Source organism: Mytilus edulis, chromosome 4, assembly GCF_963676685.1.
Source record: "Mytilus edulis chromosome 4, xbMytEdul2.2, whole genome shotgun sequence".
NCBI lineage: Eukaryota > Metazoa > Mollusca > Bivalvia > Mytilida > Mytilidae > Mytilus > Mytilus edulis.
Window position 1 is genome coordinate 7169176 of NC_092347.1, and position 26545 is coordinate 7195720.

Genomic DNA, 26545 nt, shown 5'->3' on the forward strand with positions numbered 1-26545 from the left:
TATCTGGAAACCATCAGTCTTCGGACGACGACAACGTGATAACAATATGCGAACAAATTTTATGTTATTTTTGCGGTCTTAAAACTCAACTTTAACCAATCAACCATGAAAATGAGGTCAAGGTCAGATCACACCTGCCAGTTGGACATGGACACCTTACAATCCTTCCATACACCAAATATACAAGATCTTTTGCTTATAGTATCAGATTTGGACTTTATATTGTTCACTGAAATGAGGTAAAGAAAGTGAAAACCGGTACGAGGACCTTGCAAGGTACGCACATACTAAATATAGTTTTCCTATTACTCATAGTTAAATATAGAGAAATTAAACGGAACCATGAAAATGAGGTCGAGGGCAATTAACACGAGACAGACAGAAACTTTCTAACATATGGCATCTATATACAAAGTCCGAAGTTTCCACCTTCTATAATATAAACCTTTAAAGAAGTTAGTTAACGTTGCTGCCAGATCAATATCCCCATATAGAGCGTTTAGCGACAAAAATAAATGTTCTATCACAAGTAGTTCCCATTAAACCAGCTAAAGCAGTAAACTTCCGAATTGTTGATGCACCTCCAGGTAGGCAATATTTGTCCAGGCTTTCTGTCGGAGGCTCAACATAAATTGGTTCGTTGAGCGCAGCCTGATACGACCACAAAGGTTGAACCTTGAACAGTGGTGGAATTTTGGACACAATATTCAAGCCCGATTCTGTCTGAATTTGGATTGTGATCAAATTTTTGTCATAGTATAGGTTTCTGACAAATCTATTGCACAACACTGTGCAATTAAAGATTCTTCTTGAAAATTTAAAAAAAATTGAAAAAAAATTAGTACCCCCCAAACTTTTTTAATCCCCTCTCTGGGCAATTACCCCCACACTCAAACCCAGCCTTTTCTTTGCAGTATGGGATTTTATAGTACGATTTCAGATAGATCCATATTCTTAAACACAAGTTATTGTCCAGAAACTACAAAAATGCTTGTTTTTGCGGGAATTGGGCAATTACCCCCAAACTCATTCCCAGCCTTCCTTTTGTGATATGGAACCTTGTGGTACAATCAATGTAAGAGAGATCCATACACTTACACACAAGTTATTGTCCAGAAACTACAAAAATGCTAGTTTTTTGGCCCTTATTACCTTAACTGTTTGCACCAGAACCCACAAAATGAATCCAAACCTTTTACTTGTGGTACAATTTCAGAGCAATTGAAATATATTTTAATGACCAAAGCAGTTAAAATCCTTCACAAACTTGTTGATTTAAAAGAAATAGACACGCAAGATTTTGACCAATTTTTAAATACTTACAGGTCTATTTCTTTTAATAGTACACGGATGCCCCACTCGCATAATCATTTTCTATGTTCAGTGGACCGTGAAATTGGGGTCAAAAGTCTAATTTGGCAATTAAACTAGAAAGATCATATCATAAGGAACATGTGTAATAAGTTTCAAGTTGATTGGACTTCAACTTAACCAAAAACTACCTTGACCAAAAACTTTAACCTGAAACTTGCACTATCCCTTTCTATGTTCAGTGGACCGTGAAATTGGGGTCAAAAGTCTAATTTGGCAATTAAATTAGAAAGATCATATCATAGGGAACATGTTTACTAAGTTTGAAGATGATTGGACTTCAACTTAATCAAAAACTACCTTGACCAAAAACTTTAACCGGAACAAACGGACGGACGCAGACCAGAAAACATAATGCCCCCTACTATCGTAGATGGGGCATAAAAACAAATACATAACAAAGCAACAAAGGACCACTGAATTGCAGATTGTGAGGTCTTGTTGGGATATTCACTCATATGTACTACCTTAATACCCATTCGAACACAAATAGATATCTGAATATTGTTTTAAAGTCATTTTAAATATTGATCTACTTAAATCATTACAATTCACATTCCTACAATGACATAACCATTATTTTAGCATTGCAGTATTGTTATTCTATTTATGACCTGTAAACTTAATCCATTGGATGTATTATTTCTAAAGATTGATATTTCAAATACATTATTTTTATTTTATCAGTTCAGTCACTTCTTATTGGCCTTGAACATCTTTCTGAAACTTGTGTACTCCTAGTGTCTTGTGATATGATTTTTTTCTGCTTTGTATCAATCTGAGGAGTTCTGCCAATTTTCTTAGTTTGGTTTTATGTTTTACTGTTTCACAACTGTCCCAGGCATTGGGAAGTGTTTGGAAACAGTAAACATTCTATAGGTGCAGGCAGATCCAAGAGGAAGGATGGGTCTGGACCCCCCCCTTTTTATGGACCAATCAATGCATTTGAATGGGGACATGTAGTTTCAACCCCCCCCCCCCTTTTTTAAAATGACTGGATCAGCCCCTGTGGTGCTTACCCGAGTTGGGAGTCAAATAAAATGGCCGTCATTTATTGCTGTATAACAAGTTTTTTTGATTTTGTCTGTTTATAAATCAGTTTCCATGTTCAAATGGTTTCACATTCGTCACTTCAATGCATTTTACAGCTTAGATACTATGTGATACAGTGACCTATAATTGTAGACTTCCACTTAATCTGGTCCCTGATGAGGTCTCATTGGCAAGTATACCACCCTTCTTATCTTGATTTATACTTTAATATAAGTTTTTTACATGTTATATAAACACATCATCACTTGCATTTAGAACTCTTCTTTTTTTCAATTTGTTCTTCTGTAGGCAGACAAGTAGACCATATACATCATGCCCAAATCCCTATGTAGAAGTCTAAAGGCTAATGTGTACCAGAAAATTTTTGAACTATTTTGAAATTGTAAGTCACTGAACACTTCTTTCAAAATTTTCTCATATATCAGTATTTATGAAGCCAATGGGTCTTACTACATGGTGATCTGAAGAGTATGGATATAGACAATAATAACAACTTTATGTTGTACAAGACTATATATTGAAAACTATGATTCACAGAATAATTCATGTAGGCTCAAATACATGTCACCCAATGTTAAAAGCAGTTTACTTTATAAGATGTTTATTTCCATTACTTTTCTTTTGAATATATATATGACTGTACATTGTTCTGTCCATTGTAATTAATTTAGTCATTCAATAGGAGAGTAATTTGTATAAATGACTTGTCACTTGTTTTCCAATCCTTACATTGCTAGGATGCTGAAATACGGAGCGATAACATGGACCCAGCTTGGCTGGATCAAAAATAACACTTAACAACCTTTTATTCTTCTTTTTCTTAGCTTATTTTATTGAGGATGTTCTTTCTTCCTTTCAGATTTATTATTTCAATCATGTGTATAGCACTAGTTTTTTTTTCTGTATCCAGCTTGTGTGTTTCACCTTAAAAATATAACTTAAAACAGAACCAATAAATAAATATTTTTTTTGCAATTCAATAGTTCAAATAAAATTTTCACTGATCAACTTTTCATGATGAAATAGCACTTTAAGATCACTCTTTTTACATTTTGTCAAGATAATTGTCCAGGGCGGGGATGCCTTCTTTCATTCCTTTACGTTTTCTTGTAACAGTGACAACTTCTCCTGGTTTGGAAGTACTGTCAAATGGGTCTCCTGGCATGACTGCCCAATGATCAAACACACACTGTGGGAAAGCTTGACCACCAGTTGATGATCTCAAGTCACCAGTAAAACCTGAAAAAACAATCATAATTTATAAAATAGACAGTCAAAGAATATAAAGGTTTTAAATATTTTAGCTACAAAATTTTCAATAAAACAGGTGTGGCTTTCCTAGGAATGATGATATTCAAATGACAAACTAAAAACTTGGTCTATGTATGATAACAAAAGTCATACTAAACATAAACTGTTTACAAAACAAAAGAGCATCCAATTGTATAACTTGTACAGTTGACTATAATATTGTCTAATTGTCTCATATTTATTGAGGTGAAATTCCTTGAAGTCAAAGTTTTAATATTATAATAATCTATGGTCACAATGAAATATAGACAAAAATATTCTTTAATTTTTGGCACTCAGCACACACAAAAACCCATGTTTATTCAGTGTAAAAAATGTTCTTAATAGTTTATTAAAACAAGTCATTTTGATTACTATGAACAATTACTGGTCAAGGATGCTAAAAGTCGCATTGCATGCATTTAATCATTATTATGGTGGCGTTTAGTTCATGAATAATCAATATAGACACTTTCTTTTGGTACCTCATTTATAAAATATAAAGAAGAATGAAATGAATTACATCAGTTTAAAGTTGTCTGATTGGGAGTGAAAAAATCTTTGTATTGTGCTACCTTAATAGTCAAGATTTATGATTCTTACCAAATGATTCATTTACTGGAAGATAAGACTTGACAATAAACTGTGGTGTATTACCAATCTGTTGATTATCAAATACCTGACCACGACGCTTGTTGAGACAACTGTAAATACCACCAACTGCCTGTTCTGGACACTGTAAATAAACAATATATGGAGTAACACATGCTCTTGGTTTTAAAGAAATCACATCATTCTTAATAGTCAACAAAAACATGAATCTTGAACCAAAACTATTAAATAAACCACAAAACTTTCCTTCAGTTAATAAGGTATGTTAAAAAACATTCTTAAAATTTCACATTAATGAATCTTCTTTATGTTTTAATACATCTACCAATTTGTTAATGAAACACTGTTCATACCTGAATTTCTACCAAGAAAACTGGTTCCATAATTTTTGGTTTAGCTGTCAGCTGACATGCATACAATACTCTTCTTGTTGTTGGGATGATTTGTCCACCACCTCTGTGGATGGCATCAGCGTGAAGTGTTACATCATGAATGTTATAACGAACACCTCTTACATTTTCTTCACACAATACACCCTAGAAATAATGAATGAGCAAATTTCAAATTGATTGTGATAAATTCTAATTCAAGCTTTTCAACAATATACTCAAGAGAAACAGTAAGTTTGTAAGCCATTTTAAATATGAAACATATGAACAATAATGTTCTATTGCCATGTCAGTCATTTTGGTTGGCAGACAGTATTATTGGACAAATTCTCAAACGGGGTCTCTAATAGCAGACTTTGCAGTATTGGCTTTGCTCATTGTTGAAGGCATTACAGTGACCTATAATCACTTATTTCTGCGCCGTTTGGACTTTCGTGAAGAGTGTTCTCAATTGGCAATCAAACCACATCTTTTTCATAGTTACTCCAATCACAATGGTTGGCAAGTTTAGATCCAATTTGCTCATTGTTTTGGGAGAAGATTTTTGTAAAAGTTTAATGACAATTACTGCCAAGTGATGAGAATAACTCCAGGAGAGCTAAAAATGTCCAACTGGCTCAGTTTTTTATTGTTCAAAATTCAAACTGTTGTAATATCCTTTATTTTCAATCAGGTACAAAAATCTTTATATTCCAGTGATTTAATTTCAGTACATACCTCTTTGGTTGCCCACTGGAATCCAGCAATAGCACTGTCTTTAATTTCATTCAGATACTGTACTCCCTTTGTTACATCCATCAACAAATTAGGACCAGTTCCTTCAGGTCCAAAACACCAGATCTTCCTGGCTTCTCCAACATCAAAGTCAAACTTGTCTGCCATGTACCTTCCTCTCTCTTTAATCTCTTGACGTGGAGCAATGTCACCCTAATCAATAATATAAACACATCATCAGTTTCCACAACTTAAGTACACTCAGACAAGATGATATACTGAACATAAATGATGAAAATAATAAGATTTTACTCGAATTTACACATTATCTGTCGGCGATTTTTCTGTATAAAGCTAGCGGTTGAACAAAATGAACATAGCTGTCATGAATAATAATGATGAAAATAAGTTTTAAGATCGTTTATTTGGAGACTTTGTTGAAAAGGTTTGCAAAGTTATTTTTCAGAATACAGAACTATTTTCTTTCCAGTGGAAGGTCAGTCAGGCATTGCTAGCAACCTATCCAATTAAAAATAGGAAGGTCGCAGACCTTGGACTACCGCTAATTTGAACCCCCATTCCCAAATTTAACAGAAATGAAAATTCGTCTTCTAATTTGAAATTGCCGCCAACAGTATGAATAGTTGAACTTATATAATAGACTACTGATGTAGTTGTATTAGTATTAATGACAAATATGTAGAAAAAAAAATTTGTAGATCTTACTTTGCCGAACATTATTGCTGTTTACAGTTAATCTCTACCTATAATAATATTCAAGATAATAACCAAAAACAGCAAAATTTCCTTAAAATTACCATTTCAGGGGCAGCAACCCAACAACGGAATGTCTGATTCATCTGAAAATTTCACGGCAGATAGATCTTGACCTGATGAACAATTTTACCCCATGTCAGATTTGCTCTAAATGCTTTGGTTTTTGAGTTATAAGCCAAAAACTGCATTTTACCCCTATGTTCTATTTTTAGCCATGGCGGCCATCTTGGTTGGTTGGGCGAGGCACCGGACACATTTTTTAAACTAGATACCCCAATGATTATTATGACCAACTTTGGTTGAATTTGGCCCAGTAGTTTCAGAGGAGAAGATTTTTCTAAAAGATTACTAAGATTTACGAAAAATGGTTAAAAATTGACTATAAAGGGCAATAACTCCTAAAGTGGTCAACTGACCATTTTGGTCATGGCCACTTATTTGTAGATCTTACTTTGCTGAACATTATTGCTGTTTACAGTTTATCTCTATCTATAATAATATTCAAGATAATAACCAACCAGATGCTCCGCAGGGCGTAGCTTTATACGACCGCAGAGGTTGAACTCTGAACGGTTAGGTCAAGTATGGACACAACATTCAAGCTGGATTCAGCTCTAAATTTGGATTGTGATTAAATAGTTGACACAGCATAGGTTTCTGACACAGAATGAATGTGTTCTAATGAACTTAAAATTTTTGTTTCTCTTAGAGCAATTCACTATGCTGTTGAATATTAATCCTCTCAAAAAAATGTTTGAAGAAATTTTCTTTTTTATTTATGAAATTTCAAATGAGAAAAATTGAACCCAATTTTTTTAATCACATCCCCCTTTCCCTTATTCCAAAACTAATCTCAATTAAAATTTCTAATGGAGTTTGCAACAATAACTACTCATTTAAATACATCATAAAATATTAAGATGTAAAAAAACTGCTTGTTATCACTGAATGGTAAAGATTATTTTAATTTATCAGTTGGTAGTAAAAAGTGAATATACATTGTATATTGTATATAACAAAGATTTAAGTTGATTCTGGACAAAGAAAGATAACTCCAATTAAAAAAAAATCTTGCTATTGCACAATATTTTGCAATTAGATATTTCTTGCTTACTATTCTGGACAAAGAATGATAACTCTAATTAAAAAAAAATTTGCTATTTCACAATATTGTGCAATTAGATATTTCTTGCCATTGCGCAATACTGTGCAATTGAAAAGACTTGCTATTGCACAATACTTAATATAATAATTTTAGATCCTGATTTGGACCAACTTGAAAACTGGGCCCATAATAAAAAATCTAAGTACATTTTTGGATTCAGCATATCAAAGAACTTCAAGATTTCAATTTTTGTTAAAATCAGACTAAGTTTAATTTTGGACCCTTTGGACTTTAGTGTAGACCAATTTGAAAACAGGACCAAAAATGAAGAATCTACATACACAGTTAGATTTGGTATATCAAAGAACCCCATTTATTCAATTTTTGATGAAATCAAACAAAGTTTAATTTTGGACCCCGATTTGGACCAACTTGAAAACTGGGCCAATAATCAAGAATCTAAGTACATTTTTAGATTCAGCATATCAAAGAACCTAACTGATTCATTTTTTGTCAAAATCAAACTAAGTTTAATTTTGGACCCTTTGGACCTTAATGTAGACCAATTTGAAAACGGGACCAAAAGTTAAGAATCTACATACACAGTCATGACAGTTAGATTCAGCATATCAAAGAACCCCAATTATTCAATTTTGATGAAATCAAACAAAAGTTTAATTTTGGACCCTTTGGGCCCCTTATTATGTTGGGACCAAAACTCCCAAAATCAAACCCAACCTTTCTTTTATGGTCATAAACCTTGTGTTTAAATTTCATAGATTTCTATTTACTTATACAAACGTTATGGTGCGAAAACCAAGAAAAATGCTTATTTGGGTCCCTTTTTGGCCCATAATTCCTAAACTGTTGGGACCTAAACTCCCAAAATCAATACCAACCTTCCTTTTGTAGTCATTAACATTGTGTTTAAATTTCATTGATTTCTATTTACTTAAACTAATGTTATTGTGCGAAAACCAAGAATAATGCTTATTTGGGCCCTTTTTTGGCCCCTAATTCCTAAACTGTTGAGACCAAAACTCCCAAAATCAATCCCAACCGTTCTTTTGTGGTCATAAACCTTGTGTCAAAATTTCATAGATTTCTATTAACTTAAACTAAAGTTATAGTGCGAAAACCAAGAAAATGCTTATTTGGGCCCTTTTTGGCCCCTAATTCCTAAAATGTTGGGACCAAAACTCCCAAAATCAATACCAACCTTCCTTTTATGGTCATAAACCTTGTGTTAAAATTTCATAGATTTCCATTCACTTTTACTAAAGTTAGAGTGCGAAAACTAAAAGTATTCGGACGCCGGAGACGACGACGACGTGATAGCAATATACGACGAAAATTTTTTCAAAATTTGCGGTCGTATAAAAACAGCAAAATTTCCTTAAAATTACCATTTCAGGGGCAGCAACCCAACAATGAAATGTCCAATTCATCTGAAAATTTCAGGGAAGATAGATCTTGACCTGATAAACAATTTTACCCCCCATGTCAGATTTGCTCTAAATGGTTTGGTTTTTGAGTTATAAGCCAAAAACTGCATTTTACCCCTATGTTCTATTTTTAGCCATGGCGGCCATCTTGGTTGGTTGGCCGGGTCACCGGACACATTTTTTAAACTAGATACCCCGATGATGATTGTGGCCAAGTTTGGTTAAATTTGGCCCAGTAGTTTCAGAGGAGAAGATTTTTGTAAAAGTTAACGACAACAGACAACGACGGACACCAAGTGATGAGAAAAGCTCACTTGGGGGCCAGGTGAGCTAAAAAGTGTTGATCAGTTATATCATGAAACTTACATTGTCAATGGCTTCAGCACAGCCTTCTGGTAAAGGAGCTGCTCTCATGAACAACCTGTTGTGTTTGTTTGGTGATTTAGAAAGACAAGTCAGACTTGACTCTTCTGAAACTGTTTCTCTGTATGATACAACTGGGTCTGATTTCTTGAGGGGAATACAGGCATGATCTTCCTCCAAATCCTTCAAGCAAATTTCTAAATGCAACTCTCCTGCTCCAGCAATAATATGTTCACCAGTTTCTTCAATAATACACTAAAAGTAAATAAATATAAGATAAGAAATTATCATTAGACAATAGAATGGTTATTATCTGCATCTTAATACATGTCTGTATCTGTGATATTTGTTTTCTGTAAATTAAATTTTGTTCCAACATCCATTACTGTTAAGCATCAATCTTTAATGGACTTAGGGTGACAATGTAAATGTACATGTCATTTACAGAAGTGCAACTAATACTAAAACCCAAAATATCATTTACAATACATACCTGTACCATAGGATCAGATTTAGCTAAACGTTTCAATCCTTCTACCAATTTTGGCAAATCTGAAGGGTTTTTGCATTCAACTGCTACTCTTACTACAGGACTGACACTGAATTTCATTGTTCTAAAGTTGTGAGCTTCTTTGTAGGTGGAGAGAGTTCCAGTTTTAATCAAGTATTGATCTACACCAACCAATCCACATATATTACCGCATGGTACATCTTCAATTGGTTCTGTGTAACGCCCCATCATAAGAATAGTTCTGAAATCATTTTTTTTTGGAATATAACACCAAAGTCATCATCAAGAATAAATCTTTGTATATGCATATTATATGTATCTAATTAATTAGAACAATTAAAACAAGTGAAAATGTGAGCAATAAACTTTGGGATACACCTGCCCAAATATGCATTTGTTGTTGAGTGATGAATCGAAACACATCATACAGTATAGGGGACTGAAATGAACCCCTATACCAAATTTCAGAAATCCTTCTGATGTAGATTTTAGTTCTTGAGAATGATGGGACAAATGGATGGAGGTAAAACAGTACATCCCAACTTTTTAAAAGCAGGAGTATAACAAATGACCCATAAAACCAAGAATGACTATGCAATACCAATAAATAAATGACCAATTGTGCTTTGCATCAAAATTTCACAACATATAGAAACATTTTTATATGACAGATGTCAAATATTCTCACCTTTGAATATTTTTCTCGTATAGATCTTCTTTCTTGCCAGGAGTAAAGTTGGGACCCATGATTCTGCATTTGATACCAGTTTTTACTGTACCAGCAAACACACGACCGAAGGCAAAGAATCTACCTTTGTCAGATGTGGGTACCATCTTGGAGATGTACATCATCAGCTCTCCTTGAGGATCGCATGTTTTGATGGCTGAAAAAATAAGCAATTTTTCTCAACATAGGTTCATCATAAGTTGAGATATATAAAAGTTCTCTTTCTGTTGTCAGTGGTTTAAGCAGAAATTTGAAGCATAGGTTTTCAACATATTCTACTTGTAGATAGTACAGATATATTATAAACCAGTAGAATTTTTTTTTTTAAACAGAACGTGTATATTAGTGTAAACAAGACACAGAATTATCAGCCTATATAATAAAGGCATGAGTAGCATTATTCATCACTGAAAGAATAGATGATGAAGAGGTGAAAAAAATATAATGAAATTGTCTTTAATCCCATTTAAATCAGTGTTCTATGGTCAATAACAAAGTTTTATGATTCAATGATTTGGTAAAGGCATGAACAAGTAGCATGGTTAATGCTATATTTTCCCACGCTTTAAGAAGGGGTAAAACACTGAGAAGACATGTTTGATCTGTTAGAGCTGTTATTTTTAATGCTGAATAAAAGTTTGGCTGTTTTGCTTGCTTTCTTTTTTGTATTAAAGTTTGCTCAAGAATTGTAAATAAGATTGACAAACTGCGAACAATACAAGCAGGCAGAGTTAAACCTGTTATAGGTCGTGTCAAATCAAATTTAAATAAAATGTATACAAGTTTAACTCTATTTTAAATTGTTTTCTCAAAGCACTTTCGATTTTGAGGAGTAAAAATAAAATACCTATATTATTTTTTTAAATTTTGGGCAAATGAGTTTGTTTTCTTCAAAAGTTGCAAAGATTTCCTGCTATATGATATTACCTGTGGCACAAGGATCGTCTTGTGGACCTTCATACAACATTTCACATCTGTATTTTTGTGCGGTTACAGGGGATGGTAAATGAATGACTATCATCTGTAACAATGCATCACCAGCTGGCAACCATTTCCTCATCACAATCTACAATCAAACAGACCATAAAGGTTCAAATTGAAATTGATCATTTTACTAGTTTCCATGTTTAATTTTGAAATAGACTGTAGTATATACCAGAAATCTTTAGAGCAAAGCAGGGACTAAACTTTACTGTTTTTGTCTAGGGACCAGCTGGGCCCCCAAGATATTTTTTTCAAGGGGCCCAGTAGAAATTTTAGGAGCCCAACCAATCTTTATACAAAAAGACTAAATGAAAATAAAACTGAAAATAACTTTTTATATACTTACTAACAGTGTTCCAGCTTGAAACTCAGGGCAGAAGGGTGATAGTGCTCCTAAGTAAGGAGTTTTATAAATAAAACAGGTGAGATGGGAGAGGATTATATTATTTTGATGCAACAATACAATGCATATATTGCAGAAGCTTAGAACTGTTACTTTTTTTCTCCATAATTGTTAAAATTAAAAGCATTTTATAAGTGCCCCTATGTAAGGAGGATCATAAATACAAGAAGTAAAACAGGAAGTACAGTCTTGTTTATGGTCATGGTATGAAACAAAACAGTTTTTTTAATAAAGCTTATAATATTTAAATTATTGCCACCAGAAATGTATTATAAGATTTGACAATATTTATTTTAGGTTATTTCCTGCCAAAATTGTCTCCCTTTAATTTTTTTCAACTTCCTGTTGACCTGACAATATGGCTGTTTTTTTTTTAATAAATACTATCTCAATCCAAGCCATCCTCTAATAGTGTTGATCAAAATATATTTTGCAATAAGTTTAAATTGAAGATTGGATATCAAACTTAATATTGGGATATTTATTTACAAGACTTTGCGTTTCGTTTTTACATTAAGTATTTTTTTGTAAATAGCGATTCAGGGACAAGTTACTGTCTAACACAGGCTTGTAATGACTCCGAGGACAATTAGAAAACATCCCTTTCGCGATGCTTATTGAACAGTTCAGAAGAAAACACTATTCAATAATGAAATCATGTAAAACCAGGTGCTCCGCAGGGCGCAGCTTTATACGACCGCAGAGGTCGAACCCTGAACAGTTGGGGCAAGTATGGACAAAACATTCAAGCATGATACAGCTCTGAATTTGGATTGTGATCAAATTTTTGACATTACATGGGTTTTTTTTACACAAAACAAATGCCAAGATTTTACAAATCAATTAAAGATTTCTTCTTCAAACTTTTTAAATCTAAAATTAAATAGTTGACACAGCATAGGTTTCTGACACAGAATGAATGTGGTCTAATGAACTTAAAAGGTTTTTTTTGCCTTTGAGCAAATCACTATGCTGTTGAATATTAATCCTCTCAAAAAAATGTTTGAAGAAATTTTCTTTTTATTTATGAAATCTGAAATGAGAAAAATTTAACCCCCCCCCCCTTTTTTTTCACATCCCCGTTTCCCTTTTTCAAAACTGATATCAATTCAAATTTCTAATGGAGTTTGCAACAATAACTACTCATTTAAATACATCATAAAATATTAAGATGTAAAAAAACTGCTTGTTATCACTGAATGGTAAAGATTATTTAAATTTATCAGTTGGTAGTAAAAAGTGTATATACATTGTATATTGTATATAACAAAGATTTAAGTTGATTCTGGACAAAGAAAGATAACTCCAATTAAAAAAAATTCTTGCTATTGCACAAATAGGATATTTCTTGCTTACTATTCTGGACAAAGAAAGATAACTCTAATTAAAAAAAAATTTGCTATTTCACAATATTGTGCAATTAGATATTTCTTGCCATTGCACAATACTGTGCAATTGAAAAGACTTGCTATTGCACAATACTTAATATAATAATTTTAGATCCTGATTTGGACCAACTTGAAAACTGGGCCCATAATCAAAAATCTAAGTACATGTTTAGATTCAGCATATCAAAGAGGCCCAAGAATTCAATTTTTGTTAAAATCAAACTTAGTTTAATTTTGGACCCTTTGGACTTTAATGTAGAATTTGAAATTTGAAAACAGGACCAAAAATGAAGAATCTACATACACAGTTAGATTTGGCATATCAAAGAACCCCAAGGATTCAATTTTTGATGAAATCAAACAAAGTTTAATTTTGGACCCTTTGGACCTTAATGTAGACCAATTTGAAAACTGGACCAAAAAAACTTCAATAATCAAGAATCTAAGTACATTTTTAGATTCAACATATCAAAGAACCCAACCGATTCATTTTTTGTCAAAATCAAACTAAGTTTAATTTTGGACCCTTTGAACCTTAATGTAGACCAATTTGAAAATGGGACCAAAAGTTGAGAATCTACATATACAGTTAGATTCGGCATATCAAAGAACCCCAATTATTCAATTTTGATGAAATCAAACAAAGTTTAATTTTGGACCCTTTGGGCCCCTTTTTCCTAAACTGTTGGGACCAAAACTCCCAAAATCAATACCAACCTTCCTTTTATGGTCATAAGCCTTGTGTTTAAATTTCATAGATTTGTATTTACTTATACTAACATTATAGTGCGAAAACCAAGAAAAATGCTTATTTGGGTCCCTTTTTGGCCCCTAATTCCTAATCTGTTGGGTCCTAAACTCCCAAAATAAATACCAACCTTCCTTTTGTGGTCATAAACATTGTGTTTAAATTTCATAGATTTCCATTTACTTAACCTAAGGTTATTGTGCAAAAACCAAGAAAAATGCTTATTTGGGCCCTTTATTGGCCCCTTATTCCTAAACTATTGAAACCAAAACTCCCAAAATCAATCCCAATCTTTCTTTTGTGGTCATAAACCTTGTGTCAAAATTTCATAGATTTCTATTAACTTAAACTAAAGTTATGGTGCGAAAACCAAGAAAATGCTTATTTGGGCCCTTTTTGGGCCCTTATTCCTAAAATGTTGGGACCAAAACTCCCAAAATCAATACCAACCTTCCTTTTATGGTCATAAACCTTGTGTTAAAATTTCATAGATTTCTATTCACTTTTACTAAAGTTAGAGTGCGAAAACTAAAAGTATTCGGACGCCGGACGACGACGACGACGACGACGACGCAGACGCCAACGTGATAGCAATATACGACGAAAATTTTTTCAAAATTTGCGGTCGTATAAAAATTAGCAGAGTTAAGAAAACATGCTGATTGAAGGAGGTATATGACATATCGTCACTTCGGATTAAAAACATAGCTGTTCGACTGGGTTAGGTTATTAGAAAAAACCTACTGGTTTTCGGAAATATTCTATATTACTACATCGCTTTGAAAAGACAAAACAGGTTTCCTTTTGGGAACAGTCTTCGTTAATATCGCGGGGGAAAGGGTACAAATGGGATTTACTTCAATTTTTTTTTACAGTCGCAAGCTGGGCAACCAGGATGACTAAATATATTCGCCCAACCGAAAATCTGGTCGCCACGGGCGACTGGGCGAGCGTTAAGTTTAGTCCCTGCAAAGGACAACATGTGAAAACTAGACATCATTGAGATAGGACACATCTGTGTTGGCCCCACTGTTAATAACATGAGGTACTTTTTTGTTAAGCTTATATGAAGCACTTTTTGTAATTAAGTTATGACAGTCTTTATGCTGAGTGATTTTATCCTGTGTTTTTTTTCCCAGTTAGTGTGATTTTCAACAATTTAATTGACTGATAAATATCTTTTATCAGTGTTCCAGCTAGGATTTCAAAAGGGCAGGGTGCCAATCCTGAACAAGAATGTGTCCACAGTACACGGATGCCCCACTCGCAATATCATTTTCTATGTTTAGTGGACCGTGAAATTGGAATAAATTCTCCAATTTGGCATTAAAATTAGAATGATCTTATCAAAGGGAACATGTATACTAAGTTTCAAGTTGATTGGACTTCTACTTTATCAAAAACTACCTTGACCAAAAACTTTAACCTGAAATTTGCACTATCATTTTCTATGTTCAGTGAACCGTAAAATTGGGGTCAAAAGTCTAATTTGGCATTTAAATTAGAAAGATCATATCATAGGGCACATGTACATGTATACTAAGTTTCAAGTTGATTGGACTTCAACTTCATCAAAATCTACCTTGACCAAAAACTTTAACCTGAAGTGGGACAGACGGACGAACGAACGGACGGACGCACAGACCAGAAAACATAATGCCCCTCTACTATCGTAGGTGGGGCATAAAAAGGGCATTTGACACGTGATATGATAATATGAAAAGGACATGTTTTAATAAAGATATTTATCAATCACTGTGTTTATTCGTTGAATCACTGGTTATACAAAAACAACATCATAAGCCCATATAGAACTCCATCTTTCTACTTTTTAGGCTGAAAAACTTGTCAAGCAGCTTGTCACACAAGTTTTTAGATCATTGCTTGGCACAGTTGAGCTTTATATGCAGTATGTTTTGAAAGGTGACCTGCTTCATTCTATGGTCTGCCACACTTTACCAGTTTCACCTTCCTACCTCTGCTGTGCTTAATGGCAATACAGCACAAAACAGCTGTGCTCAGTAAATGAACAATGTTAGGATATAGCAACAGTGAAAATTTGTATTAAAAATAAATACAGAAAAAGATGACCAAGGCACCCTACCAACACTGCTACTAAGACCCTCTTTAACTTAAATTCCCATAACTCATAATACCTAAACATATATATTCTTAAGTAAAAAGTATGTAGACATATTTTAGAATATGTGAAGTGGGTTACTCAATGCTAGGAAAAAATCAGATTGCGTTATCTTTCTTTATTTGGGTGTGCTCCTTCTTTGGAGGAATACGTAGAAGATATGATCAACAATATGGCGGCTGATTTTGTTATTTTCGTATAAAAATGAGGGCAGTCAATGACAAATGTGTTGATTTGCTATTTATTTCATGGAAAACAAGTAACACAATGTCTGTGCACAACGAGTTGATTATGGTTTTCAACTTTGTCATTATGTTTTCTTCATGAAACTACGGTAAACATTGCAAATTGTGCCCAAGTTGTCATATGTACATGTACATTTCTTCAAAGATAATTGCCGACTGATCGATTCTATTTGAATGAATTAATGTTGATGATCATTAATGACCCATCCGATATACAGATTACCTATAACAACAGATTATGACACCAGTTGTAACTGTTGATTAGCTTGGGGTCCTAAACAAAGTCATAAACTTTTCGCCAGGTAAATTTAGTAATTAGCAATCATATCAATACGAACAAAATATACAATCGATCTTCAAATAAGGCAGGGCGCCCTGGAAACTGTAAAAAGGGCACAGGGCGGGCGCTGCGCCCTCTGAAAACAGCCTAGCTGGAACACTGTTTATAGTATAAAAGTGAAATGACTGAATAGTGTGAATTCATTGTTGACCACTAGGGCAAATTCTGGATTAATAATTTATATTATGACTTAATATTTTAATATATTCACACACACCTTAAGAAGACCCTTTTCTTGGTTATCTTTTTCCTCTGCAGTCAATTTGACGCCCATTTTTTCTGCTAGAGCTATTGCTTCTTCTTTTGGCTTCTTCATGCATGTATCAAATACTTGGAAAATAGGAGATAGACAGAATTTGACAAATCCACGATCACCTGAACTTGGTTCTTTGTCCCATTTTTTTTCTTTATTGTTGTAGAAATTGTCACCCCACAATCTCTTCATCAGTTTGTCCTCAGCAATGCCAAATTTCTTTGTGTACATAGCAGCAAAGTCTTTCAAAGTGAAAGCCCAACCATGTAAACCGGCTCCAAAGCCTACGGTTCCCTTTTTAGGATCAACCTGCAATTAAGTTCAAAAAAGTCTATTCATTTATTCTGATTTCATACATCAGTCAAATAAATACTGAAACACAGTGACTTCTCAAATTTTTGTAAAGGATTCTGCACCCAAAGTAAAAGTATATCCATTCTCAGTCTTATATGAGGATTGTACATGATCTTGAAAAAACTTCTTTAAATTTTCTAAACAATTAAACTATATATGGACTATGTCCCCCTATGATCTGCCATATGCAAGAGGAGTGACACTTTAGAATTGACAAACAGGTATGTTCAAGTACAACTTGAAATTGTTGTACTGTTTGTACAACACATGTCCTATGATGCCTTGTCTAATTCTAAGAAATTATTAATCAAACAATTTGTATGTTTTGTTTTTGTTTTTTTTTAAATAAAAGGGAGTGTAAAATATGAAACACAAATTTAGACCTCTACCAGTGAAAAACAAAATTAAAGACTTATTTATGTCTATAAAGCTCCGACTGATTATAATTAGCCACACAATTAACCTACCGCTAAATCACCCATGGGATTTCCTTCAATGTCATATGTTGCAATGATGACATTAATGTTCTCAATAATTCTCTGGAAAGTTTGGTACAGAGGTTCAGCTTCAATCTGAAGTGTCAACAAGGCCAAGTCCATCTTGTTCATGAACAGGACTGGTTTAATTCTTTCTCCAATTGCTTGTCTAAGTACGGTTTCAGTCTGTACACATACACCTGAAATAAGATGCGGATTTCCAGTAAAAAATTGTACCCAAAGTTTCAAAAGAGTTGAGAATGGGTATTTGAGTGAAATAATTCAGGATGACCAACATTGTAAATACAAACATATGTCTTCTTGCCTTCACAGAGGGGAAATGGCTGTGTTGTCCCATCAATCTGACAAAACACACAATCAGAACTTATGTGTAAACTTTAACCAGTAGAGAAGCAATATTGGGTTGTAGATTATATTTAGTTCCATAAATGACGATCATGCACACTTACCAGACACACAATCTACAACAACAAGAGCTCCGTCAGTTACTCTTAAAGCTGCTGTTACTTCAGATGAGAAATCAACGTGGCCAGGTGAATCAATCAAGTTGATTAAGAAATCATTTCTGTTATCAGGATCTTTTTGCTGGGTGATGTACTGCAAATCACTCTTTTTCAGTTCATAGTAAAGAGAAATTGCGCTGCAAGTCAAACAAATTTATAATTAATATTTGCTGTTGAGTTTACACAAGTAGGTACATAAACACATTATCATACTTAAAATAGAAACACAAGAGTGCTTTATGTGTTAAGATCCAATCTTTTACAGCTTTCAGAATAACAGGGTTTTTTTTGGTAAGGAAGATAGTCTAGAATTAAAGTTCAGAAGATATTAGTAAAATGTGCAAAAATTTCTGTTCAAGTTTCAGCGGTTTCTTTGACCTTCAATCATCGGCACTTTGTTAATATCAAATAAATGGCAAAAAAAGATATTACTGAGGAGAACATCTTTCCAAAATGTTTCGGTCTACTTATACCATAGGCAATTTGACAGACTGATTAAAAATAAGTAGGAGGTCTTGTTCTATATAAATGGTAAGTTAATGCCTTTTAATCATGCATAAATCTGGACTTATTCATTTAGCAGGAAAAAAAACATTTAAAACCTTTTTTTCAACATACAGTATAAACTAATTATACAATTAATAACTCCATAAATATGAATTTACCAATATTTAGCCACTTTTTTTTACTAACTTTCCTTTTATTTACAAACCTATATCACATATTTTATTGATAGTATCTCTTTATAATGCTTCGATTATAATTTTGATTATAATTTTTTTTAAATATCTAATATAATTACGTTGATTTAATGGTGATACATCTTTCTTGTTCATCTTTCCTGGTATCTGTGAATCTTGTTTCACCTGCTCTTGAAGAGGCAATAATACCAGCTTTGCTTACAAGGGAATCCGTCAGTGTTGATTTGCCATGGTCGACGTGAGCAATGACAGACATGTTTCTTATGTTATTTTTCCGATCCATGATCTCACGGATCTGATCTATTGTAAAGTTCACCTGACAAGAAATACAATTTAAACTTGATTAATGAAGAATAAGCACAGGTGAAGTAAATTTTAAGAAGTTTAAAACAAACAATATTCCAGTGAACAGCGATATATCATCCCCAGGCTGTTCAAAAGTTACAACACTGCGACACAAGTTCAATTACTTTGGCACCGTACACCAAAAATAAAATTACCATCTGATCAACAGCAAGGTTAGTACGGTAACAGTAAACAGACATATCCTCGTCTAATGGGTTTTGTACTATAAAAAATGCATCAAGACATCGGAATTTCCATTTAGAAATTATGAATATTTAATAGCTATATATAGTACAACATTAAGGATTTTATTATTTTGAAACTCTATCCACAATAGAGTACTGTAAATGAAAGGGTATAGAAGGGACGTCATTGATACATGTACATGTATAAAAGATTATGTCAGCAAGTCCCATTTGACAAGAATGACAACAGGAAAGATTTTCATACAATTCCATGCAAATCAGATCTTAATCCAATCATATATTATCGCATATTGCGTATATTGCATAACTGACCAGATTTGAACCGGCAAAGTTCAACATGTGGTACTTGACAGATTTAATTCAGCATTTGTTATTGTTTGAATTTACAATTATAAAATCGGATGACAAAGTTATAAACACATCAAAATTTTAAATTTGTGTCAATTCATCTTATAAATATGTATATAAACGATTCAAATTTATTTATTTCGACGTCACAAAATCGACATACGTCATTACATGGGAATGGTGAAATGTCTGGAGCACTTAAAAAAGTAGTTTTATTCAAATAATGTTGAAAAGTGGCTCGTTATATTTTACTAGGAGCAAGAAAAATATTTAAAGAACACAATAAAATATAATCTAAAACTCGATGTGTCTTACCATTTTGGATCGAGTCTTGGTAGACGAGCACTATAAGTTTCACTGCTGTCTCCAATGGATGACTCGACGGAAGAGGATGTGTGGAATATCACGTGATAAATTTTCTGAAATATCTTGAAATGATAATCGAGTTATGTCCCTTAGATCATAAATATAAAAAAAAACATGGGCTCATTATACTAACGTTATAATTGAATTTGTCCCAGAAAAAAACACACTCTAATTAATTCACTCTGGATTTTTAACATATACATTTTATATAATAACTTAAACTGTGTATAGATAGATAGATATATTTTATTTCCAATAGTGGACCCATTACGGGCATAATCAGTACATTGATTTTTTATCACACAATTGCAATAGACAATAAAAATAAAATAAAAATAGAAATACGTTTGACAAAAGAACATGAAATATAAATTGAGTTAATAATACATGTAGTCACATATCGAAACCTGTATGTTTAGTAATTATTGACCATGCACCACAAGCAGCATCACATCCATTATAGAAAAAAAAAAACAAAAAAAAACTTTGAGTTAAGTCAGTCCTTCCTCGTGGCTGATGCATATTGTTGTTCATATGCAGGAGTCACCAAGGGCAGGTGCTTAAAGGACACTCAAGCCTCTTCACAGAAATCTGAAAAATTTAAACATTTTACAACATAAGAATAAACTAATACTTAAAAAAGACTTATTACCATATTATAGTCCTCCTTGTGGCTGAAGCACATAAATAAGATTAATATGTAGTTATCCAAATACAGGAGCCACCAAGGGCAGGTGCTTAAAGGACATACGGTAGTAATATATTGTGTAAAATTTCTGTGTAAAAATATTTGGATTTGGATGCAACCTCTAGTACAACCTGTCCCAATGCTCTCAGAGAAAAAAGAGAATACGCAAAATATACAAACAATGGTATGAATCATGGGTATTTTTCATTTTGTTTTATAAAATCACACATTTCATACAAGATATCCTTGTTATCAGTACTCATTAACCAAATAAACTGGTCTTTAATTGTCAACATATCAAAATTAGCACAATATTTCCTAGCACAGAGTATTAATTTATTTCTCTCATTATTTAATGAGGTACAATTAAGAAGAAAATGTAACTCATCTCAGTCAATTTCAGAACTTGAGCATCTGGGACAAGTTCTATCGTGTCGAGGAATACCCTGATACCTTCCCTTTTCAATCTTTAGGGGGTGTGCTGAAACACCCAGCCTTGTCAGATTTTTTCTAATATTAACATGTTAAGAAATAATTCATGAGAGCTACAGAGGCGGATTTAGGGGGGGGCACAAGGGGCCCGGGCCCCCTCCTTTTTGGGAAAAAATTTGGTGGCTTATATAGGGAATCACTGAAGTGTGACTGAAGCGGGCCCCCTCTTAGAGCAGTCAGTGGGCCCCCACTTATGAAAATTTCTAGATCCGCCACTGAGCTTGAATATATCGTGATTTTACCATGGGTAAAATATTTGTCATAAAGGGCCAACCCGTGGTAAAATCACGATATATTCAAGCTCCCATGAATTATTTCGATTATAATAGGACAAATACGACAATTATTTTGGATCGAAGCGCTCTAGGTAAAGGCAAATATTTGCCGTTTCCATAAATAAACGCACTTATTAAACTATTACTATAAGACGTGTCACGGTACTTTTCTATCCCAAATTCATGTATTTGGTTTTGATGTTATATTGGTTATTCTCAACGGATTTTGTCTAATGCTTAGTCCGTTGCTGTGTGTGTTACATTTTAATGTTGTGTCATTGTTCTCCTCTAATATTTAATGCGTTTCCCTCAGTTTTAGTTTGTTTCTCTCGATTTTGTTTTTTGTCCATAGATTTATGAGTTTTGAACAGCGGTATACTACTGTTGCCTTTTTTTTATATTCATTTGATTAAATTTACTGTATGCAATAGCATAAATTGTTTTATATAATAAGGATGTTCTCATCAAAAGCAGAAAACCCTAGCCGTATTTGGTACAACCTTTTTCAACTTTTGATCCTCAGAGCTGTATAACTTTGTACCCCCTTTTTTTGACTTTCGAACTTTTATATCTGGGCGTCACTGGTAAGTCTTGTGTGGACGAGGCGCGTTTTTGACGTATTGAATTTTAAACCGGATGCCTTTTGTTATCTATTATTCATGTGTTTCTTTGCCTAATACGTTCTCCTATTTATTTGTATTGTAGTCCTGTATTATTATGTTGTCATTTTAATGTTATATTTAACAATGCCATCAAAGTGGGAGGTTTGGCATGCCACAAAACCATGTTCAACCCACCATTTTTTTCTTTAAAAATGTCCTGTACCAAGTCAGGAAAATGGCCATTGTTATATCATAGTTCGTTTCTGTGTGTGTAACATTTTTACGTTGTGTTTCCGTTGTGTCGTTTGTTTTCTCCTATATTTGAGTGTGAATTCACATTACTATAAGACGTGTCACGGTACTTTTCTATCCCAAATTCATGTATTTGGTTTTGATGTTATATTGGTTATTCTCATCGGATTTTGTCTAATGCTTAGTCCGTGGCTGTGTGTGTTACATTTTAATGTTGTGTCGTTGTTCTCCTCTAATATTTAATGCGTTTTCCTCAGTTTTAGTTTGTTATCCCCGATTTTGTTTTTTGTCCATAGATTTATGAGTTTTGAACAGCGGTATACTACTGTTGCCTTTATTTATCAAATTGGCGTAAAAGAACGGAGCAAACTTAATAAGTGACATGATTTAAACTGTTTACGTATTAAGGTAACACGATACCGAATGACGTTACGCCACGAGTTATCGTCCCTGACGTTATCGAATAACGTTCACACATACAAGCCAATGCAGCAGGCTCTGCAATCACAAAGTGATTACATAATAAAGAAAAAATATTTTTGATAATCATAACTATGTGACATTTTTAACGGTTACTTTTTCTAGATGCAGAGTGCCGAGAGTTTTGATGCAATACATAACGGTTAACTTTTCGACATAGATTGTTTTATCGTTTTCCGGCAATTCTTCTGCTCATGTTAATTGTTAACCTTTAAAAATGTATTACTTTACTTTTACTTTTAATTCATATTCTGTTTCTTTAATATTTTAGCATCTGCACGATTTATCTATATATGTTCTTATGCAAAATAGACTGAGTTTTATCACTTTATTTTACTGAGGGGGGGCAAGGGGGGTCCCCATAACAGCAAAACAGTGAATTGATTTGGTGAAAAACAGATAACAAGGAATTGAAAAGGGATAATAACAGATAACAGTAAATGAAATATGAAAATAAATCTGCCCAGGACCAATCCAGTAGATGACTCGTAGATCTATAGTATATAACTTTTGAAAATAGTGCAGCCAGTGACACTTTATTATCAATTTGATTTTTAGATTTTTTTCTTCTGAAAAGCAATATATATACTTTAGTTTACAAGTAATAAAAAAAATATTGTATCACAATTATTTTTTTTATTTAATGGCCTCATGATAAGACTTACTTATAAAATACAAAAATACCCAGATCAGTGGAGACAGGACATGTAACTGAAACACGCATGCCAGTTATGGTTCTTCTGATAATAGAAATTGCCTCAAGTGACAATTCTGATAGTATAATAGGATTTGAACCTAGTGAAAATTTGGATGACACCAAGTGAAACACCAATCATGCATCTTATGTGAAATTATAGAATATGGAAAATTTGGGTACAGCATTGAAGAAGCTGTAGGATTTTAAAAAGGGTATTTGTCGAAAAAATAAACTGAAGACACATCTTTATTTGCATCAATGGTTTCAGAGCTTCAATTTTCGCCATGTGAAGCAGTTAAAAATATGGTGGTCAGGGTTCTCTTTCATGTAAATGAAAAGAGAGGGAGTAGCACTTATAATATAAATGCTAAAAGAAAAAGATGTTGTATAATTTCAAAAGCCATAATTCAAACCCATACCACTTAGTAATGTAAAACAATTCAAAGGAGAAAACTAACTTCCTAATTTATCCACAAAATAGTGAACGAGAAACTTAGTAACACAGTAACAAACTACAACCACTGAATCCAGGCTCCTGACTTGGAAGTAGTCACATACAGAATGTGATTGCGTCAACGTTAGCATGCTAGTTGGTGTCCAATCCTCCCCTAATCAGGGACAGTGGTGTAATAGTACAACATAAAGATTATTATGTGGTCATTGAATAAAAAAAATCTATAGGGTGTCCAAATGCCTTTTTTATAACAAAATCCATACTATAAGTTATTGTACTACAAGTAATAAGTGAATTATAATTTGTACAAAATGCTACATGTTCACAGGCAATGGAATTTATTACAAAGTATAATAATAATATATACTGGATTGGTCCTGGGTCCAATTGATTTTAATATGTTTATGTGATGTATGTTACTGAAATTCTTCTGCAAATACAGGGCCACCTGATATTACCAGTAGAAATACCCCTATAGATATACATTGTAAGAAAATGTGGTAAGCGTGCCAATGAGACTATTATCCATTCAAATCACAATTTTTAATTATCTTCAAATTCTACGGAAGATTGACTGTCAAAATGCTAACATTCCAATTTTCAATAACAGTTAACAGCAAATACATTCTCACAATAACAGATAACAAAATAGATAATAGTCCTATAACAGCTAACAAAGAATAAGACAATAACAGCTAACAGTAAATATATTTTCAGAATAACAGATAACAAAGAATTAAAATGCCCCATAACAGCATAACAGTTAAACCCCTTGCCCCCCCTCTTTACTCTTAGTTTATTTTTGCAATAAAAACTTTTTCATGATGCACGCCGTATCCCAATGAAATTTTGTTTTGAAAATAGAAATCTTGTCTATAAAAACTTAGGATGATGTGTAAAAAAACGGGGAATTGTACAACTATTAATTGGTGTTAAAATGGTCGTCAAAAACACCGCTCGGGCAAAATGGAAAAAGGAAATTTATCTGGATGAGAATACGGATAGAAAAAGGCAAAAAAGCACAATACAAGCAGACTTTGAAACTCATACAGAAAATAGTTTGTTAGTATGGAATGTAGAAAAGTGGTTTAACTTGGTTATTTTGCCGAATATCATTTCCTGTGTTCCAAGTGTAAACATTCTCATTGGCTGTACAGAGTAAATCTGATATAGTTTCGGAAACATTTTAAAAACAAGAATGTGTCCTCAGTACACGAATGCCCCACTCGCACTATCATTTTCCATGTTCAGTGGACCGTGAAATTGGGGTAAAAACTCTAATTTGGCATTAAAATTAGAAAGATCATATCATAGGGAACATGTGTACTAAGTTTGAAGTCGATTGGACTTCAACTTCATCAAAAACTACCTTGACCAAAAACTTTAACCTGAAGCGGGACAGACGGACGAACGGACAGACATCGACAAAGTTTACGAATATTTACGCAAACAGAAATATCTACGTTTCCGCTTGCTAAGTATGGAAGTGGGGTAACATGAAACTTTATTTGTGAAAGTACAAGTACAAATAAAACAAAAAAATATATGGAACATGTCATTTGTACAAAGAATGATAAATAGAGACATGGGATTTGCAATTTATGAGATAGCAAGATCTGGACATTTAACGACATCAGTTTTGGATGAATTAAATTGATAATTTACTTATAGTTTGTTGGTAATCATACCACATCTCCTTAAATTAAATTTAAGTTTTTTGACTTGTTATACCTTTATCATGTTATTTAGGATGTTTTTTTAATCTTTTAAATTATAATCACCATTGAGTAACATGCTGCCATGTTGATTGTTGAATGAAAGCCAATTATTTTGAATAAAATTATTCTATAACTTCCAGAGATACAATCAATTAAACATATGTGAAATAAATCTATAAATCTGTAGAATGCACACAAAGAGTTAAACAAAGATTACGTGATTTGGTTGTAATTCGGACTTTAATGAAATTTTGCATTCATTTAAACTCTTTTGGAATACTTTCAAAACATCTGCGATTTGATTTAATACAGTTTGGTTCAATCGTGTCAAAATATCTTCGAAACATCACTGATAAATTATTCACTTACAAGTGAATAATTTGAACTCAATCAAATCCGTATTCGTGTGACCTTCAATTTAACTATAAGTAGATATTGGTTACGCATGAATAAATCATGTTCAGCCTTTAAGGAAAATGATGTCGATATTGAAAGTGAAAGCAAGGTGAACAATTTCGTTTTCCGATTCGATCCAAGTAACAAACTGTTATATCAGTAAAAACAATTTAACAATTATTTAAGTTATTTTCGACATGGAAAATTCAATTGCACGTGGTCGCAATCTATTTATATTTATGTTTATATTTAAATTGGGCTTTGTGTGACCGTCGACAATTTTCGGGGTCATCTCGATGGTTAATTAGGTGGC

At 33.1% G+C, this 26545-nt stretch overlaps 1 protein-coding gene across 1 annotated transcript; it reads right to left on the bottom strand.

Annotated features, from left to right (window-relative positions):
• Window positions 1–3227: 3227 nt before the first annotated feature.
• On the bottom strand, window positions 3228–20243 carry LOC139518877 (elongation factor 2-like). The gene is made up of 13 exons (XM_071310530.1): window positions 20128–20243; window positions 19015–19229; window positions 18159–18349; window positions 17680–17888; window positions 16823–17167; window positions 11285–11423; window positions 10319–10514; window positions 9613–9871; window positions 9123–9374; window positions 5433–5642; window positions 4680–4862; window positions 4318–4450; window positions 3228–3663 (listed from the first exon to the last, which is right to left on the bottom strand). The coding sequence occupies exons 1-13, from the start codon at window positions 20128–20130 to the stop codon at window positions 3470–3472; spliced, it is 2529 nt and encodes an 842-aa protein (XP_071166631.1). The 5' UTR covers window positions 20131–20243; the 3' UTR covers window positions 3228–3469.
• Window positions 20244–26545: the final 6302 nt, after the last annotated feature.

Excerpts from the sequence above, each read along its gene's own strand:
- LOC139518877 (XM_071310530.1), bottom strand. Across the intron at positions 5,643-9,122 it reads GTGCTGAAGCCATTGACAAT|GGTGACATTGCTCCACGTCA; the intron begins GTAAGTTTCATG and ends ATTATTGATTAG. Across the intron at positions 4,451-4,679 it reads TTTTCTTGGTAGAAATTCAG|TGTCCAGAACAGGCAGTTGG; the intron begins GTATGAACAGTG and ends GTTTATTTACAG.